The 20,047-nt window shown below is 47.7% G+C and overlaps 1 protein-coding gene across 1 annotated transcript in view; it reads left to right on the top strand.

Annotated features, from left to right (window-relative positions):
- Positions 1-222: 222 nt before the first annotated feature.
- Positions 223-20,047, top strand: part of FSTL4 (follistatin like 4) — a 414,616-nt gene continuing 394,791 nt past the window's right edge. The window contains exons 1-2 of the mRNA XM_061151300.1: positions 223-398; positions 8,069-8,204. Coding sequence (XP_061007283.1) covers positions 8,079-8,204 — 126 coding nt within the window. The 5' untranslated portion in view covers positions 223-398; positions 8,069-8,078. The remainder of the gene's footprint in view (positions 399-8,068; positions 8,205-20,047) is intronic.

The raw sequence follows: 20,047 nt of genomic DNA, 5'->3' as shown, positions 1-20,047 counted from the left end.
CGGCTGCAGAGATCGCCCCGGAGCGCCCGAGCCCTCCCGCCCCGAGTGCGCGCCCGGCTGCTCCGCGCACCTGCCACGGGCCCCGCGCGGGTCTGAGCGGCGGGCGGGCGGCGCGCACAGGTGGCGGCGATTGGGCAGGCGGGGCCCGGAGGGTGACGTCACGGGCTCCGGTCCCGGCGGCAGAAATAGGGCAGCCGCCGCGGCGGTGCTACAGCAGCGGGCAGCGGCGGCTCAGAGAGCTGGAGCCGCGACAGCCCTCCAGCGCGCCCAGGACCCGCCGACAGCCAGAGAGACCGACCGAAGGACGCGGGGCCGGGTCGCCGCTGCCACCACGGGGCGCTCCCTCCCGCCCGCCGAGTCCGGCCACCTGGTCTTCCTTTCGGCCCCGGCCGCCTCAGGTACGCGGCGCAGCTTCGGAGCGATAGTGGGGAAGGTGCCAAGCCGCCACCGCCGCCAGCCGGTCCCCCTGCACCTCGTTGGGATCCTTGCGCCCGCGGCCCCGCGTTTGCCTGCAGGGCCCGCCTGGGTGCTTGCTTGTCCTCACCGCCGCTCCGGGTGAGCTAAGTTTGCCTGCCTGCGGGGAGGCGGGCACGGGACCCCCTCACCCGGGCTAAGCAGGGCTACCCCGATCGGAGCCAGGACTCGGGGTAAAGGCTGGGGCGCCGAGGCATGTGGCAAGTCTGCAGTGGGGACCAGAGTGACCGGGCTGGCGCGGAGCACCGCGCAGAACCACTCGGGCCGAGCCCGCAGCGGGCGCCGGGCTCCGAGTCCCTGCAGGTGCGGATCTTGGGCTCTAGATCCCGAGCGGCCTCGGGGAGCGCGGTTGCACCTGGGCTGGGACTTGTGCCCTTGACCCGGGGCTGGGGCGTGGGGCGGGCGTCCTCACTACCTCTTTCCTCCAGCTTTGCAGGGAAACTTGGCACCTGCTCGCTGCAGCTCAAAGGGCCCGCGGCGCCCGGGCCTGGCCCTCATAACCCGGAGGGCCGCCGCGTCCAGGACTGAGCGCTCGGGCTCCGCGGAGGAGGTGGGGAAAGACCCGGGACCCCACTCGGTTCGGGCAGCTGGCTACTCCCCTTCCGCTCGGCCGGTCGCTGTTCCAAGCAAGTGCCGGTATTACTTGCTGGGGAGTCAGTAGCAAGCAGTTTGTTTGGGGGGTGTTAAAGCACCGTGCTTGGTCCTAAGAGCTTGTAATGTGGGCGATCTCCCTCCCGTCTTTGCGCCAGCACAAAACGTGTTCCAAGTTTCGGGGGGACCTAGGCGACTCGGGCAGAGCGCGCTCCGCTTTGGGAGCGCGTGTCCCCTCGAGTTTAGGAAGGAGAGCTTGGCGCGAGCCTTCGGGGCTGCCTTCAGCTGACGAAGCGGTGCCCCTTGAGGCCTGCCACCTGAGGACTTTGGCGCCCACCCCTCTGGCAGGAGCAGAAACCTACTGGAAGCAGTAGGGTTTCTCACCACGCCCGGAACGTGGCGAGCATCCCGTGCCGCGTGTCCGTCTATGTAAGCTCCTAGGAACAAGGCAGCGTTGGGCCGCCTAGGTCTGCGTCTAGCCCAGAATTGGTCCCCCGTGCGCTGTCCAGCAGACCTCGCTCCTGATCACTGTCGCCGACATTGATGAATAGCGCTTCCGCAGCCTTGCCACCGCTTCCCTCTAGGTGTCGCTTCCGCCGAGGTTTCCGGCGAGCGGAAAACAACGCCACTAGCTTTGGTCTGTTCCCTTCGTGAATTTGTAGCAAACCTGTGCACCAGAAATTGTACTCGATGGGCCCCTGAGACACACACATCCGTCCACATTCTCTGGGCCAAACAGAATTTTAGTAGGACGTGGCACTAAAAATGTGCGCTCCAAAATGGGCCTATTTCACAATTCATGAGGCGAGAAAAGGGGTCGGGAAGAAATTCGGACTTTTCTTAAAAGTCTCGAATTATTTTCCTACCATCAGGGTTAGGGGAAAGCGAGAGATGACTTTTAACAGTGTCCTCTTGATCCTGGAATGATCCAGACAGGCCGTGGGTCTGGGCAATGGTCGGGTGGAGCTGCTCACCTGGGAAGCACGCGTCAGGGGAGTGAGGGATGTGGCGTCTCTGACCCCAGAGGTCCAGCCTCGCTTAGGCAGTAGTTCTCATGGAAGACCTGAGCTGATGCCCTACAGCGCCATGTCTGCTTCCTATCGTAGTTTTGTGAGAAGACACTGCAGCATTACTAGATTATTTCTGTTTAAACACATTCAGATGAATGTTCACTTTCTTCCCATCCTGTATAAAAAAAGACAGCCCTCTCTCCAAAGACTTCAGACAGAGCAAAGGTCAGTGCAAGAAAATGGTCTTTGATGTAATGAATATAAATTGCTTAATAAAAGTTACAGTGGATTTTCCTCTCTTCAATTTTTTTGCCCACCCTCTATTATTATTAATTCCAGGAAGGTTGTTTTTTCTTTTTTTTTTTACAGAGAGGGGGCAACTTGTTCTGGGTACGGGGAGAACCTTTATTCCTTTGGCTGGGTCCTGGAGGTAGTTGAGGGAGGGATAGATTGAATTTTTCTACCTTGATCTGCCAGTCATTCAGGATTCTTCTCCTCCTAAGGGCTGCAGGCTTCCCCTCACCCCCACACCCTGCTCCCCCCCCAACCTTTTTTAGTGATCTTAATGGTGTGATCTTTTGTTTGACAACATTATATTTCAGAAATTGGCACTGACTAGTAGGGATTTCCTAAAAATTTCCTTAATTGCTACTTTGTCTTTTTTTTTTTTTCAAACTCAACCTTCTTGTGATGCTGTGTGCTTACTAGTTAATCAAATTAGGCAGTTCTTTCAAGAGCACATCTTTCCTTACATTTTCTATCTTGGTGCATAACACACAGCATGCAACTTCAAGTAAGACAGAACTACAGTGGAGAGAACATTGTACTCCAGAAGTATAATCTGAATGTTGAGGATTCTATATGTTAACTTCATAGTAAATAGGAGTGTCATAGAGTTACACATAGACTAATTTAGATATCAAATTTATCAAATGTAGGAACAATTAACTGAAGATACAGAGTAGATAATTACTGGGAAATGTAATATAACTTCATTATGGCTTCATGGTTGCCTTCATATGTTTCCATGCCTAATTTCCTTGGATTGGTATTTTAGAAACTATTTTAGGAAGTTTGAACCCCTTTCTTTTTTCCTAAAAGACTCACCAATCAAAACTGCAGTCCTAAGCCTTGCAGAAGAAATTAGCAGATAGCTTTCTGGTTTTAGTTTGGGCTTTTGATGTGTCTTTTTTTTTTTTTTCTTTGAACATGGGGCAAGCATGCAGAGAGAACTGTAAGATTTTGGTGTGTGTTGCTGATTGCCAGCATCACATGTGTAAAAGGCAATGCACCTGAAAGCAGTTGGCTAGAGCATACACTTTTCAATTAGGTTAGAAATTCAGGAGGCTCAAAGTCACAAACCTTACCGTCCTCTTCAAGGCTGGATGGTGTTGCTCAGTTCTGCCAAATCATCTTTGTAATTTCTGGTCCTGTCTGTGACAAAGAGGAGCCGTTTCTGCGTGACTACTCCATAATGTCTAGACTGGTAATGTCACCATATTCTGAGAGAAAAGACAAGAGAGAACAAACCAGGAAATAATCTTCCCCAGAGCTCTGAGGGTCAGAGTTCTTCCCAAATTCTTCCCAAACAGGGCTGGTTCCTGGAGGAGGAAAGAGAAGTTTGTGTTTATGTCAGTGCTTCTCTCTGGCCTCTGACCCTGTTCAGTAAAGACAGATTGTATGCCACTGTATGTTTTCTGGTGGGGCAGATTTGGAGTTTACACATTCATATCTTTTTCTCCCAGACCATTTGCCTTCTTTGGTCATGGTTTTTCCACTTTCTTCAGAAAGCAAATCAGTATTTGGAATGTTACAGTCTACAGATGTGTAGTACCTCTATAATTTTAAATAAAAAAAAATAATAGTATAGCTATCAACTTATAACACCAGGAAATCCTGTGGTTTTCACAGCAAGGTGAAAGAGGGCTCATTCATAACTTTAAAAAAAGCAAAATCAGTCTGTCTAAAGAGAGAATGCATACATATTCCATAAGTAAATTTGAGATGATATGAGAAACAAAGCAGTTGCCTAGGGGGTCAGGATGCTCCAGTGTTAGTCTAGGTCTGGCCACTGAATTGGCTTTATATATTGGGTGACTCTTTCCACCTTCCAGGCCTTTGGTGCCTGTCTAATCAGTGGCCAGCCTGGCACCTGATTCTCCTGAGCATGAGGAAACATGAGGCTCAGGTGGGAAACCCCAGAAGAAGCAGTGAAGTACTTTCCTTGGAAACTAGATATCTTAAATATTAAGTGATTGTGTTTTATAAGTTGTTTGAAAGGAGAAATAGTCCCAGATCTTTTATGAGAACAATCTCAGGTAGACTTATAACCAATCTTGGGACTCTAGCATGGGTTGGATGAAGCTTATAAACCTAAATTGATTTCAAAAGGAGCTCTAGGTTGAAAAAGAGGGTTTGTGACCTTATTGGTGATACCTTCCTACTTCTATGATGGGTAGATTCTTGTTGTATGTTCTTCTGTCTGAGGGCCAGTAGCGCTATTTGAATTTGAGGAGTAATTAATCTTTCAACAGATCCTCTTTCCCCAAAGTGACCATCTACCAGGCTGACTGGTATTGCCAGTGAGCTGAAGGGCACCCTTGCTGCCTGGCATCCTTTGCATCTCCTCATGGTTTTTTTTTGTATTTCAGCCACATTCATTCTAGGCCAATAAAGACAGCAGTGATGAGGGCCGAGGAGAGTGTGCCGTGTGGCCCCATCATAGGTGGAGTGTGGGGCAGGGGGCAGCTTGACTTCCCCCTTGGTCTGCTCCTCTGCTTGCTGGAGCCACGGAAGCTGGAGGAACAAGGTCTCGGCATCTTTCAGAGGAGAGACCTGGGGCTCAGGGCCTCCGATTTTGTTCTTTGTAGATGTTTCCCCATCATACTAAAAACTCCCATTCATCCAAATGAAATATTGCTAAGGATCAAGAGGCCTCAGTGGACAGGGTTTGAATATAGATCCACATCCACCTGGCTGGCTTGGAGTCCCAGCTCTGTCATTTATTTGCCACATGGTCTTGGCAGGGTACTTAACCCTCTCTGTGACCCATCACCTCTGTTATCTAACTAGGAGCTAATCCTTGCCCTCCTCATGGAATAGCAATGAGGGTTATGAGTTAGTACCTGTAAAGCATTTAGAACAGTGCCTGACACACAGTAATTGCTATATAAGTGTTAACCAAATAGATAATCTCTATTTGGTTATTAGACAGATCATCAAAATTGATTTAGACCCAGTATTAATTCTTTTTTTTTATGAACTGAACTGTCATAAAACTTAAGTTGTAAATTTTAAGGCTGTTGCTGCTGTAGATGGAATGAATTGTCAATCACCCTGAGTATAAAATGACATCTCAGACGCATCCACCGTGCAAATGAAGTTTAATCTGGTGTTGGCCAAGCTGAAATAAACTTTGCAGAGAGGCTGCCTAGGAATATTTCAGAAGTTGGCCTGGTTCATGTTTCCCTGTCATCCAGTAAAATCCTGTGGGAACCTCAACACAATCTAGACAAAACCAGAGACAATTCCAAGTGCAGCAATGCTGCAGCTCAGGTTCCTGAAACAGCTCCGGACAGCTGGGTTAATGTCAGAGGTCTGGGTACGCCCTCTTGAATGAAGTGATTTGGTGCTTTCCAAAACAATTGGAATGAACAGAATTTATTCTGATGCTATCCATTAATAATAAAGCATCCAAAATAATTGGTCTTGGATTACTAGACAAATTGAAAACTAAATACTCTATATTGTGGCTTGAATATTTTATAACTCCAGGAATTGACATCTGTAAGTTATCTAGAGTAAGTTTTGATTGTCTTGCTGTTTTTTAGTTTATTTAGGCTTGAAGGCATGAAAAGGGAGAGAAGACCTTTGAAATGTATGCTTACTCCATGAGCACTGTGTGATAAGTGGGTGGATAAGTGGTGGATAAGTTGGGAAGGATGAATAAAAGTAGAGTGGGAAGCAGTGTCTTTCTAGTTCCAGCTTGAATTACTGTTGCTTGTTTGAAGAAAAAAAAATTCCAAAAATCGAGTAGCTGCTTTCTGCAGTCTCTGGAACATGGCTCTGTGTTCAGAGGAGAATAATTTATGGAGAGTAGGGTGTTGCCCTATTTATTTTTAGAAAAACTGGTTGCAGTTAGGGAAAGTCATTTTTATTCTCTTTTAGTCCTGAATGTGATTTTTCCCTCCTCCTCCTCCCTGTAAGAACACACACCCTAGCTCGAGCCCCGGATGGGGAACGTAGTGCTGGGTGGCTGCTGATAACGCTGCAGCCTTTCCCCAGGTAGCCGCCACACGGGTTCCACTTAGCTCTGCCTTCCTCGGAGGGGGGAAGCTGATGCAGATGGCGCTGAGACCATGACTGTCACATTGGATTTACTGGCCACCCAGACTCTTTCCCCAGTAGCTCCAGCTTTCCCTACAGATGTCCAAGATGAATGGCTGAAGAAACATAGGTAGGAGTAGGAGCCTGTGGACTCCTTAAAAAAAAAAACCTTCCCTTAAAAGATAGCCATAACTTATAACCTTGCCTCTCATAGGCCAGTGTTACATGCCCACAAGTTTTAGTCTGGCTCCTCATTGCTGTGGGTATTTCTGTCTCAAGTTGGGGACATAAAGCAAGTCTGGAACGGCAGCTTTATTGGGGTGTGGAAGGCAGCCACAGGAAGCCTGGAAGGTGGCAGGCAGTGTATTTGTTTGGCAGCTCTGGCAGCAGCTCTGGTGATCATTTGATCCCTCTCCTTGTGTAGCACAGGGGTCCATCTAAGCTGTTGGCTTTGGGGGTGAGCATGGGTGGATCATTCAAACAGGCTGTAAGGTCTCTCAAGCAGCTCGTCATCTCTGACTCGGACACCTCTCTGGACCATCCCTGAGCCAACTCACCGGGGGTGCTGGCCTCCAAGGCACTCTGTTTTCATCTCCGCAGCCCTGAGCACGAGGCAGTGTGGACCACATGCAATTAAGCGCTAAATTGTGTGGTGCTCACAGAAATCAATAACCCTTAAAGTTTCCTTGGGTAAGAGTTGTAAATACTGCATGATGAGCTCTATCTGGCTATGTTTCTCAGAGTTACTGAAATTAAGGCTGGAATATGTTCACAGTGGAAACCTTAAAAAGGACAGCTAATTGGACAAATGCACCAGTCTGTGTCTTTGTCCTCTTAACACAATGCCCAGCATATATTAGGACATTGAATTTTTATTACAACTGATCCTTTGTGTTTTTTTCATCCATGTAATTCTTTTATTACTTTCAATTGCCCATTTCTTGTCCTCTAGTATTTTAGACAATACCAAACAGAGTCTCATAAAATATCTTAAATGTTACTGAAATCCTGTTATCTGGTGGATGCTTGAATTCTACTGAATACATGTAAATCCATGGCTGATTCATATCAATGTATGACAAAACCCACTGGGAAAAAAAATAATAATAAAAAAAAAAAAAAAAAGAAGGATTGGTCTTAGAACAGAAATGAAAAGAGTAGACCCCTTAATGTTTTGAAGTTCACTATCTTGTTAACTTTGTCCTCAGCTACAAACAGGAATGCTACAGATTTAACATGATTTCTCACCCGTGTTTATTGTGTGCCCCACTGCAAATGCTGTCTGCAGAAACGGAAGCATGGACACATGGTAACCTATCAGTGGTGTCTCAGCCTTTCCACCCTCATTTGTTCTTACAGATGTGGTGACAGGTGTGTTTCAAGTGGGTTTCTGCATACCAGTCAGCATTTAGAGCTTTTACTGTGTGCCCAGCCATGCCTCCTTCAGCCCTCGCAGCAGCCCTCTTGGGTACATATTATTGACCCCACTGTAGCGATGAGGCTCCAAAGTAGTGTAACTTTTCCACGGTAAACCAGAAGACCTGGTGCCAGCATATAAACTCAATGTTTATCTGATTCTGGAGAGCAAGTACTCACTCACTAACTACCCCTTGACTTGTTTACATTTTGCAGTGCTTAGTGCTGGGCATTTGTCATTTTCTCAACAGATTCAACAAAATGAGACCAGGAGGCTTTTGGCTGCATCTCACACTGCTTGGAGCCTCCCTGCCTGCTGCGCTAGGATGGATGAACCCGGGAGCCAGCGGAGGATGGAACGTGGGTGTGGGAGAGTCCCCGGCAGAGGTATAGTCACGTCACAACTGGCATGACATTTAAAACTCATTGCTTTTGATTGTTACAGTATCTGATTTCCTTTCTGCCTGTAGTTTGTATCAAGTAGATTGCAGTGGAATTGAAAACCCTGCTCCCTTTGCAGTAGGAGACAGAAGGAAGCCATGTGTGTCGATAGGGACTGAAGGTTTATATGATGCTATGGCAATGGTCTAAAATCTCTCCAGTGTTGACGATGTATCCCTAAATCAAGCTGTGGTTGCGTGGTTTGTCTTCTATGCAGACCCTCCCAAGAATGGCCTCTGTGTATGTTTAATAGTACTCTGAAAGTGCCGACTCATCGGTGGAACACACCCCTGTGAATTAATGAAGTCTTTTAATTATAAAATATGTTTTAAAGGAAATAGACTCCTTTTCAGCTATGTAGATAAAAGAACCAGGAGGAGTAAGAACTGGTGGGTGGAAGTCCTGAGGGAGCCAGCCTTAATGAACAGATAAGAATGATTAATGGCATGTTAGGTATATATAAATGCTTCTAAAGTGCTTGAAAAACTTGTTCTCAAATGCCTCCCGGGAGAGTCTCGCCATCCTGCTAATTGCTTAGTGAACTCTGGTCTGAAGTGGTGAAGAGGAGTCCTAAACAGCATATGCCCTGCTCAGGTAGTGGGCTGCATGAACTGGGGGCTTGTGAGGGATGTAGACTTTCTGCAGAAAATGTTTTGTACATGCTGAACCTTAAGAAATGACTAGACCCTCCTTCCATTAAAACTACCTAGGATTTCCTTGATGATGTGGTGAATGCTAATTCTCACCTAAGAGCTTTCCAGGGCATCTTAATTGCCATTGTCTTCCAACATGCACCCCCTTTACCTTCACTTTGTGCCTGTGTCCTGTCCTGTGGAATAAGGAAGAAAGCGAAAGTGAAAGTTGCTTAGTCGTGTCTGACTCTTTGCGACCCCATGGACTATACAGTCCATAGAATTCTCCAGGTCAGAATACTGGAGTGGGTAGCCTTTTCCTTCTGCAGGGGATCTTCCCAACACAGTCACCCCCAAAGTCAGCATTACCTGGAGAGTGAACAACGATACCTGGTATATGGTAGGATTAATGCGTTATTTGATCAAAAGACATGATTTCTCTTTCATTATTACTTAATTGTAATGCAGTCCCAAACCTACAAGCGTTACTCTTCAGGGAGCTTCAGAAGTAATTTAATGCACACACTTTTCCTGCTGAAGTTAGTGTGGCTTCCCTTTGTGGTGAGCAGATGATTAAATAGAAACACTATCTCTCCCATCTAGCTCCATGAAGGATGCAAGGTAATGCTCTTTTGAAAGAGTCTGAAGGCTGACTTGCCAGCAAGCCCGGCATTTCCCAATGGGAACCGTTTAATCACTATACTGGTACTCATACAGAGGGAAAACGATCACTTAACTCCTATAAATATATTGTTGAATATTTACTAGAAAAGCAAACAGGCAAACACACAGCAAGGTGTGTTTAGTCTTCTTACTGTTGGGGATCGTTGGCCCACTGTTTTAAATTGCTCATTTTAGTTAAAACAGTCAAGCCAATTAAGGTGGGTGTTAGCTGGAGGTAAATTGAAGATAAGTTGATATCAACCCAGGGCTTCTTTATTTTAGCTGTTAACACCCTAGTACTTTGTATACCAATAAGAAAAAGCAGATGCTGTTCATCCTGAGGATGTGAGGCTCTTTTGCTTGGGGGTATTGTGCTCCCTGCTTGCCTTTTTAGAATAGAGCCTGGGAGACACCATTGTCACCCAGCTTTGGGAATGTCACTGCTTCAGGGAAAGGAAGTGATGGCTCTGTGGACTCTGGAAGGCAGAAACATCTGCCTTAGCCCTCCAATTCTCTTTGCTGTAGTCTGAGTTTTTGTGAGTGCTCGTTGAGTCTGCTTCTGCGAATTTTTAAATGAGATGATGAGGATGTGAATGGGCCCAGGACATAGGACAACCTCCGTGAATGTTTAGACAGGGCAAGACATGTATTGTCCAACATTGTAACTGGTTAGCTGGCTGACCTTGATCACACCTTGGTCTCACTGTGCCCTCACTTGCTAGGGTCCTCCTGTTCCCCCTCCCCGCCCCCGTTTTTTTTTTTTGCAAGTCTGAATCAGCCACTCCTCCAAGGCCTTGCTCTGGTTCTTACCTTTTCTCTAGAATCTCCTTTGACCACTCTTGGTCATGTTTGATCTCTCCCTGAACTCCTACTCCTAGTCTTTCCTATGTCTTTTTCTTTTTAACTCTTACATTTTATTTTAGCATAAGAATGAAGCCGTCTTCTTTATCTTTCTCTTCCTTACAGAGGCTTATTGAGTGAGCTTTTCAGTCAATCGATATTTATTCAACATTTGGTACTAGTCATGAAGTCACCTTGGTGCTTTCAGTTTCGCACTAGACTGTCATGTATTTAGATGAGTTTTTAACACCTCCTTGTGTGCTGAAGGCCCACTTCCGATGGGGGCGTGAATGGTCCCTCCCAGCAGACCTGTAAGCAGCTTGGGGACTGAGCTGTGCTTGTAACCTTATCAACATCCGAGACAGTCCTGTGTGTTACAGGGTCTGGGTAGTTTCTTCTTTGAACTGTAGCTCTTAATATATCCAGAGCTCACCTCGCAAACCATATTAAACTCCTCTAGCAGTTTCCTCAGGCAGTCTTATTTTCTAGAAGAATCAAAACCAACAGTTTCCTGAGACTCAATAAATAAATAAATCAAAAAAACCTTTCCAGGAACTAAATGGTAAAATGTTTCCCTGTGTGTTTTCCTCCTGATAGGAGTACTTCCCAAAACATTCATTGACTTGAGATTTTTGAAGTACTTGGAAAGCATTAATGAGATTTGATTTGCCTTTCAAGTTATTATGCCAATTACTCAAGTGTCCTAAGGGTAAACAAGGATTAAATGACCAATGTGTGTGTGCTTGCACATCTTTAAAGCAATTATAATGAATATGAATTTTGTTAAAATATTGTTTTATGTACAAAGACTACAGCTGAAATAGCTTCAAGGAGTTTACCATTTTACAAACGTAGATAAAAAAGAAATGTAGCTGGGTGGAGTGCCTATTTAATAAGAGCTGAGTGGCATGACATGGTCTAGAATACTAATACAATACTGAATCTACAGGAAACAATTCGAAGAGATACAACTTATTGAAATTCCGAAATAGTTATATTTTCCTCTTTTCCCTGATACTCTGGCCAAGATAGATACAGTAGTAAAAATCCATATTGGTAGAATTTTATAATGGGGAACCAGGCAAGTGAGAAAGGGGTGTGGTAACAGTCCCTAGTGACGCCCCCTCTTGAGGGGCAGGCGTGTGTGGGAGGGTCCCCACGGAGGGTTCCCACCCCTTTGAGCCCTGGATACAAAGTTGCCATCGCTTGCTAGCTGGCAGGGATTGGATGGTGGCTATTACTCAGCCTTCTTGCCTGCTTCCTGATATTACTGAACTTTTCCTAAATTGCTCTTCCCCATAGTTTCTAGTCACGCACTAAATATCTGTAAATATTGATACTGGTTCCATTTAAAATTGTTAGCTTTGTATGCCTTGATGCTTACAGAGCAGAGATGTGCTTTGAGGTCAGACACCATTTTTTTTTTTTTTTTTTAGTGTGTGTGAAGTCACACAAGGATCTTTGAGGAGAAAGATATATAGGAGTGGTATCAAGTCAGGATGCTTCCCATCCTCCCTGTCCAGTCAGGAGAAGGAGAGAAACACATAGGCTGCAGTCATGCTGGGAAATAGCTTGCCATGAAATTGGCTTGGGGGAGAGGAGGCAGGGGCAGGTAGGTGAGGGGGTCGGTGAACTGATACAGCCTGGGGGGTCTGAGTCATTTTCACCTATATTTAAGCAAGCAGACAGACAGGTAAACTTAGATCTCTGAATCCTGGGTCGCACCCTGGCTTGTCTGTAGGTGATTTACATCCAGAGGTCAGCCGGCACTCCCAGGCCCTCACCATCCCCTGTGCCTCCCACCCTGGTGTCCCACCCAGCTTCTCGCCCCAGCGCCCAGCCAGGCTGCTTTGGGGACCACAACTGCTGGACTGGTGCTGTGTTTGGGGGTCTTGTTTTAATTTTTAATCCATGGACAGGGGCCCCACCATCTTTGTTCTTTGCCTTGGATGTTCTTCCTCTCTTGTCGGTTTTGGGAAACTTGCTCTGTACCAGTTAGTGTACTGTGGGCCCCTTTGGTATTTTGAGATCATAGTTGACAGAGTTTTAATTGGCTCTGAAAAGTTCTGCGACCCAGGAAAATAAACATTTATGAGTTCACAGAAAACCATTATTGTTCTTCCTCTTAATTTAGCATTTACATATCTATTTTATTTATGCCTCTGCTGCTAAATAATCTATGCTTCTCTAGGAAAGTTCCCATCCTTGTAATCAGGGCATTAGGCCAGGCATTGTAAATGGGGCTCTGATTTCCATTTTGGGGTGACTTGGCAGCATCAGCTCTGCCAGACCCCAATCATCTTCTCTGTGATTGTGGATCATCTCTTTCATTTCCCATTCAGAGACAAGAAAATGCCATGTCGGTGTCAGACTCTAACAGGCCCCATATGTGGGGGTTCTCTTCTCTGTCCTGCAAGCCAGGGTCATTGTCCTTCTGCCGCCACTGCTGTGGCTTCTGCTGTGAGACTCCTGGGCCTCATCTTGTTGCCAGGCCCCTGGGGAGGGAGAGGGCCACCGGCTCCAGGGAGGGAGGGCTTAGGATGAGAGGGGTCCAGGACCTGAGAAAACTGCAGCAGAGCCAGGCGGATGCTGTTGGGTGAAGGAAGCAGCCCACCTCAGCCCCCCAGGGCTTGGAGAAGCCCTCTGTCCACGGAGTCTGGTCCCTTACTTGTCAGTGGCCACACACACTTGCATCTTGGCCTTAGAAATTCTCTGAGTCAGGAAGCCCTAGATGCAGAGAAACCTAGTCTTTTCCCTCATGAGATCATGGTTCTAATATCTTGAGGATTCTTTCTTTCCAAAAGTGAAACCTGGGTATCCTCACTTACTCCTTCGGGTAATTGGTACCTCCAGCTTGCCCTGGGGGCCAAGCCTTATGCTTTGCTCAGGTATTTCAGGAACTGTAGTGAAATTCAGAAAATAAAATTAATTTTGCTTCAGTTTAGTTTTAAAATGTCTCCCTGATAGCACTGCTGGGCTTAGTAGGAAGTGGTGACACAGAATCCAGCCCTGAATGGACCCCTGCAGGGTAGAAACGCTTAGAAAAGACCCCGATGCTGGAAAAGATTGAAGGCAGGAGGAGAAGGGAATGACAGAGGATGAGAGGGTTGGATGGCATCACAGCCTCGATGGACATGAGTTTGAGCAAGCTCCAGGAGATGGTGAAGGATAGGGAAGCCTGGCGTGCTATAGTCCACAGAGTCACAAAGAGTCAGACACGACTGAGCGACTGACCTGCACGGAGGGTAGAAAGGAAACAGAATTCTGCCAGGAGGGAGTTGGGAGGGGAGGGCCAGGGCGGGGTTTACCTCGTGCTTCTTCCCTCCCCCAAGGGCCGGTGTCCTCCAATCAGGTTTTGGAGGAAATAGTCCCTGAGGGAAGGATCTGGGTGTGCTAAGAGCAGACAGAAGTGCAGGGACAGGATGGAATTGGGAGGGTGGAGGGAGAGAGCTGTGAAGTGTTGCTGTCGGGTTGGTGGAGAAGTGCCCAGCTCTGGAGGTTGAGCTGGGATGACATGGGGTGTGTGCCGTAGGCTGGTGATCCATCTGTTTCCTGCCTTGGCCTTCTCTCTGTGGTCCCAGTAAAGCCTGTCAGCCGTTTGACCCACTCCCAAAATTTGAGAAATGACCCACTGGGAGAGAAGAGAACAAGAACAAGCAGAGCCCCTTAAACACTGTTGCAGCCTTGTGGCTCAGAAGTTCAGTCTGTCCCAAGCCTGCGAGTCTCGGGGTGAGAACACAGGACTCCTGATTGGGCTCTGGTCTCAGGTCTAGCCTGGCACAGCTAGTTCCATGGACTTGAGCCACTCCCTTCTCTTCTCTGGGCTTCAGTTTCCTCGTGTGGAGAGTGGGGGTGATCAAGACGTCAGGGGAGGTCCCTTTCAGGCTTACTTCACATCTAAATTCTATCGCTGCAGACTGGGGGCCTTTAAAACATGAGCCAAAAGCTCAAAGTGTTCTTTCAGATGTAGTCTTACCTCTCTTTCTTAATCCTGTTTGGCCAAATAGCAGGTGTGGGGTCTGAAGGCGTGACCCGTCTTGCTTTGTCTGAAACCTCCTGGATGGTCGTCTCTGGGGAGGGGAAGCTTGTGAGGAGCTCTGCATGGAGAGCATGTGAGTCTGTTTGGCCAGAAACACTGCCACATCCCACATACAGACCTGGGTTCAAAGAAGGCTCCCTTGAGTAACTACTGCTGGTGTCAGGGAGAGAAGTCCTCAGTATGCTAAGAAGAAAGGAATTGGAACTGTCTTATTACTTGGTGTCTAACAAGGGCTACATATCTGCCATGTGCTGGGATCTGTGCTCAGATGAGGGCTTCCTAGACCTTTGACTTCACAAAGCAAAAACATGAAAACTTTTTAAAGAATAAACTCAGCTAACTCCAGGAATCCCTATCACCTCTTTATATCTTTATACCTTCTTATTTATAAAGAAGAATAAAAGCTAGAGTTGGAGGAAAAAGGGCAGTCCATCACATGGAAGCCTGACACTGGCATGTTCTAGATTGCCCACGTAGGTGGGTTGTGTCTAAGGACCAGTCAGACATAACTGTTAATCACTGGAACATCCATCTGTTGGGTTGGCCAAAAGCCTCATTTGGGTTTTTCCATAACATCTTAAGAAAAATACCCAAACAAAGCCTTTGGCCAATGTGGTAGTTCACAGGGAACTGAGACCCACAGAAGCGTGTGGTAGCATGGCCTTGAATTTCCTGCCGAGCTGGAGTCTAAGCCCTGTCAAGACATTAGTTCCCAGACCTAGTTTCAGAGTTGTATTCTGTGGTGTCTGTACTAATTTCATGGCTGGAAAACTCTATTAGCTCCAAGATGGATAGGATAGATGCTCGTCTGAGAAAGAGGCCCCTGGGCCATCCGTGTAGGTGGTGGCGAGTCCCCCTACAGATAGGTTTCTGTGGTCACATCCAGCAATCCTCTATGTGGAGGTGACAGAAGAGCTTAAAGGGAAAGTGGGGTGAGGATTTCTTACACATGATCTTAAAATCATCTCTTGTCTGCTCATGAAACTTGACACACACTGCTATTTGGTGGACAACTTCTTCATCCTAACAAAAGACAGTCTGGTTTCACTTCTAGTTGGGAAGAAGAAAACTCAAGAGAGTTTGCTCTTGGCTAGAGTGAAGAAAGGAGGGTGAGTGACCTGTGGGACTCAGGTCTTCCCCTGGCCAGAGGGTGCATTTCAGCCTGACTCTGTGCAGGGTAGGAGTGGAGAAGCTGGTGCTGACGAGATGCTGGGTTCGCCTGTAGGGAACCGCCATTGTTTTCCCTTCAGCTGTAGGTGGTTTTAGAAAAGCACCTGAGTGATTGCTTGATGCTTCACCTGGAGACTGAGCCCTGCTTTCCCCACTTTACCAGTGTTCCAAGAGGGTCTTGAGTTCAAACTAAAATGCTTTTGAGGTTTTAGTTAGAAAGGAAAGCTACCACTGTTAATTTTGTTAAAATACTTTAACCACTGAGGGTCTGGATTGGGATAGAAAGTGTATGTGTGTATTTTTTTCAAGAGTTGGGAAGTCATCCCCATGTTTCTCAGGAAGATTCTTTCCAGGGAATACCACTGGTGACCAGTGAGCCTTTAATGGAATAGGAAGTGGCTTAAAGAACCGTGTCGGCTGGTCATCTAACCAGCTCTGAGGGAATTGGGCATATTGGCCCCACCACAGAGGTGACCAACATGACCACCTGGGTTTCGGCCCCTGTCTCTGGAGCATGGCCTGTTTTTCTGACCACACAGTTCTCCTTACTGAGGCTGAAAGTTCTGTGCGCTCTTAATGGCTTGTTGGCTGGTGATGGGCAAGCTCCTAGCACAGACAGGTTGCAGGCAGCCTTCCCCCACCATGACATAACTGGATCCTAGAGGTTCTACATTTCCTCTTCATCCTCCATGATGTTTATTGTTGCTTTAAAATCCCGCAGTTGCTTTTTCCAGCTGGGACCAAACTATTCACTTGCTGCACTACCTGTCTGCACTGCTGCCTAAGGAATCTCCTATTCTGCTTTTGACTCGGGGCCCTTTGTCAAAGGCGCCCTGGGGCTCAGATCTGCTTCCTCCCTTCCAGCTGTGTGGCTGAGGGAAGTTCCTTATTCTCTGACCTTCAGCTTAGCATTGAGTAGAAGGCAAGCAATAAAAGTCCTGATATCAGAGTTGTCATGAGGACTAAGATGTATACATGTATATCTGGCATGGACAGCTGCTCAGAACACGGCTGTCAGAGCTGTGGTTTGTGCCCTTGATCTCCAACCCTACTGAGCACCCATCAAGAAGACTGTGCACTTCTCTCACACCAAGAGCTGGCATGCTACCACCAGCTGCAGTACTTGTCACTCGGTGTTCAGCAGGCTGGCTCTTGTGGTGAGAGGGTCCTCTTTCTGGTGGAATGGTCAGTATCCTGGAGCCTGGGCCCCCTGGATCCCCAGTGTCCAGGGGGGTTGGTACACAGTAGGGTATTCAGATACTTGTCAAGTAAGTGAATGAGTCAGAGACTTTCTATTATTGTTTTGGCATCACATAGGAATTTAGACAAGGAGACTAGAGTTTCTAGGACTCCTTACAAAAAAAATCCTTGGAGAGACCAGACGGTTCTTTGGCTTCCACTTATAGTAGAATCCTGTCACAGTTTCAAATCTTTCTAGCATCCTTACTGAAGCAGTAGAAATGTAATAGAGCCCTATGGGTTGTGTATAGGGGAGGGGATTGGATCCCTGACTCACTTGCTGTCTCCCTCACAGAGTGGGCTTTGGGCCTGCCTGATCCTGATGGTCCCTTCTGCGAAGAGGCTGGAACACAAGGCGGGCACACCGGACCCTCACCTGAAATGGGAACCCGAGAATGCAATGTAAACTCAAATGCAGGATGTTCTGTTTACGTTTCAAATTTTCCAGGTCAGCAGAAATAGCCTGTGGCTCCAGGGAGGGTGGCTGTCGACTATCCCTACAAAGGGAGGAAGGGGCTGAGGGCCGTGAGAACAGACGCTGTCTCTGGGGATGTTGTTAAGTAGGTGTGAGACTCCTGATGGCTTTTCTTGATGCTACGTCTCTGGTCAACTGGAGTGAAAGCTTGCTTAAGCCGTTCAATCACTTAAAGCTTGCTGTCTAAGTAAAGAACACAGAACTCTTCCCATTTATTTGCTTTTCTAGCCTTGTGTTTAAAACATGCTGGAAAACTTCCTCTCTAGCGAAGACCTCAGGTTTCTGTGGTTCTGCTGATGCCGCATTTTGTGCATTCATTCCAGGGAAGTAGATTTGGGGACAGCAGGAGATTTGAAATGGGGGAGGCCTGCCCGGCGATGCTCTAATTGGAGTGCTTCTAAAATGTGCCCCACTGTGCCTCCTCTTCCTCCTCCACTTACTTCTCTTTGGTTGTTACATATGCTGTTATTTTCACTTTAGCATTTGGCTGTGAAGAAAGGGATTCTCTGCCTTGTGCTTTGGTGTTCCTCCCTTGGCAGTGTAGTTTAGGAGTATGTCTAAAAGCAGAACTTCCCACTTGACCTTCTCGGGATGTAATATACCTACCTGGTATGGGTCTCTGGACCCTGGGATATCTGGGTCAATGGGGACATCAGGTGGCCTTAAGTCCTAGACATCAGTGGGTATCCACCAAGCACTCTGCTGTGTGCTTAGCCATGTTCTAGGGCCAACTGGATGAAGAGAAATGGGACTGATTGTATTCTTGGGGCTTGAGGACCAGTGGAGTGGAGAATTGGGAAGGTGATGGAGCACTTGGCTATTAGAGTCTGAGTTAGTAGAGGAATTTAACCCTATGTTGACTTCAGCCTAAAGGAAATTAGGTCTCTTTCTCAAATAACAAAGCAGGAAGCAGCGCTGCTCCCCACCACCCTGGTTTCGTTGACCCACTCCTGGTCCCATGGCAGGATGCTTGTTCTCACAGTCCAGACTTTCTCCTCTGCAGAAGGGTTGTGGCTAATAGCAAACCTAGTATCATAGGTTCATCCAAGGCCCATGATTCAGCTGCTCTGGAACCCTCAAGAGGGTTGGTTGGGGGCTGGAAGAAGCTGGCATCTCAGGGTGTCACCCCCACAAGCCGGACACCGTGGTTACTGCATCAGCTAGTGGTGTCCACCAGAACTTGTCCACCAGAGCAGGTGTGCATCCCTCTGGACCCTCTGCTAAAGTGGTTCTGTTCAATATGGCCCTGGCCTTCTTGTTGGCCCAGAGGACTTTATCTGGCGACAAGGAGGGAATGGCTGCCCATTGCTGCTCTGTCTCATCTCACCGAGGATGCTGTCACATGTGAGAGTACCACCCCATTGCCCAGACTGTCATACTTGGAAGTCTTAGCTCTTCCTTTCGAGTCCCATCTTGAGCTCAGTTTCCGTTCATGTCCATCGGGTTGTACCAGTTGGTTCGGTAATTCACAGGAAGAAAACACTTCTGTGACCATGCTGACTAGGACAAAATTATCTGTGATTCATTATACATTCTAGATGAAAATGTAAAGTAGACTTGAAGCCTTACCTCATTGAAAACGACTGTTCTTGCGCTACAAGAAAGGAGGGTCCTGAGCTGCATTCTATAGGAAAGCCCTGTAGGTGGTGGGCTGATGTCTCACCTCGGGATATGAGAAGGGAAAGGGAATCATCACAAATGGCTCTAAGAAATCACCTATAACATGCACATGGTGAGCAGTTAATGCAGTGTGGAATGTGTTCGGTTAGCAGTGTGGGCCTAACTGTGGGTGATGGGAGAGTTAAGAGCAGAGAGGCACTGGGTGGGAGGCAGGCTGGGAAGGACCTCTTGGAGACAGAAGGACTTGGAAAGGCTGGCAGAGATGTGGGTGGGGAGAACACTTAAGTATTTGAGGAGGAGGGACTTTTCACATGTAGAGGTGGGCTGGAGCAGGACCAGGTCTGTTGGGAAAGGAGAAGAGGGACTCTGGGTGTGGTTACCCAGGCCTGCTGGCCAAGTGACTCATGAGGGACCCTCGGTGGCCATGAGCAGAATCACCTTCCAATGTGTTTGTGTACACAGATGTGTCATCTTGAGTCCCCAGAGACCTGGAGCCCTGCAGGCTGCCTCGGGGTTACAGGGCTAGAGTCTTTAGGCAGCCTGTCCCCCTCCCCACCTCTGCCCAGCTCACCATCTCCAACACCCACCTCTCTGTTCTCTCCCTGTTCTCTCTGGAGACCCACTTTTCTGCAAACCTGCAGATCCTGTCTCATAGCCTTTATCTTATAGCTTTGCCCTGCCAGTACACCACGCTCCAGCCTCAGGGCCCTGGGCTACCCAGTCTAGGTGTAGTCTCAGAACCTGGTTGGCTCAGCTTGGCCAGGCATTTGTGTTGGTCCCATCACATGTGGCCAGGGGTCAGGTCCCCAGAGGAGAAGTGCCATTCAGGGGCTCTGAACGGAGGCTGTAGGTACAGGCCTGGGGGGCTCCAGTGAAGGAGCAAGAGAACAGGTCACCGTGGGTGGATGGGGTTTCTAAGGCTGAGGAGCCAGTCTCCAACCTTTCAGCACTTGGAGCAATGTGTGCTAAATTTTCAGAAGTGCTGGCAATTTATCAAGTTGTGCTTTTTCCCATCTTCAGACCTGGAGCTGGGTTAGGACACCTGCCTACATGGTCTTCAATATTTGCTCTTCTGCCTTGTATGCTCAGCTTCCTCTACCTGTCTCTGTGG

Source organism: Dama dama, chromosome 9 (genome assembly GCF_033118175.1).
Source record: "Dama dama isolate Ldn47 chromosome 9, ASM3311817v1, whole genome shotgun sequence".
Lineage (NCBI taxonomy): Eukaryota > Metazoa > Chordata > Mammalia > Artiodactyla > Cervidae > Dama > Dama dama.
This window is presented reverse-complemented; position numbering and strand designations above follow the sequence as displayed.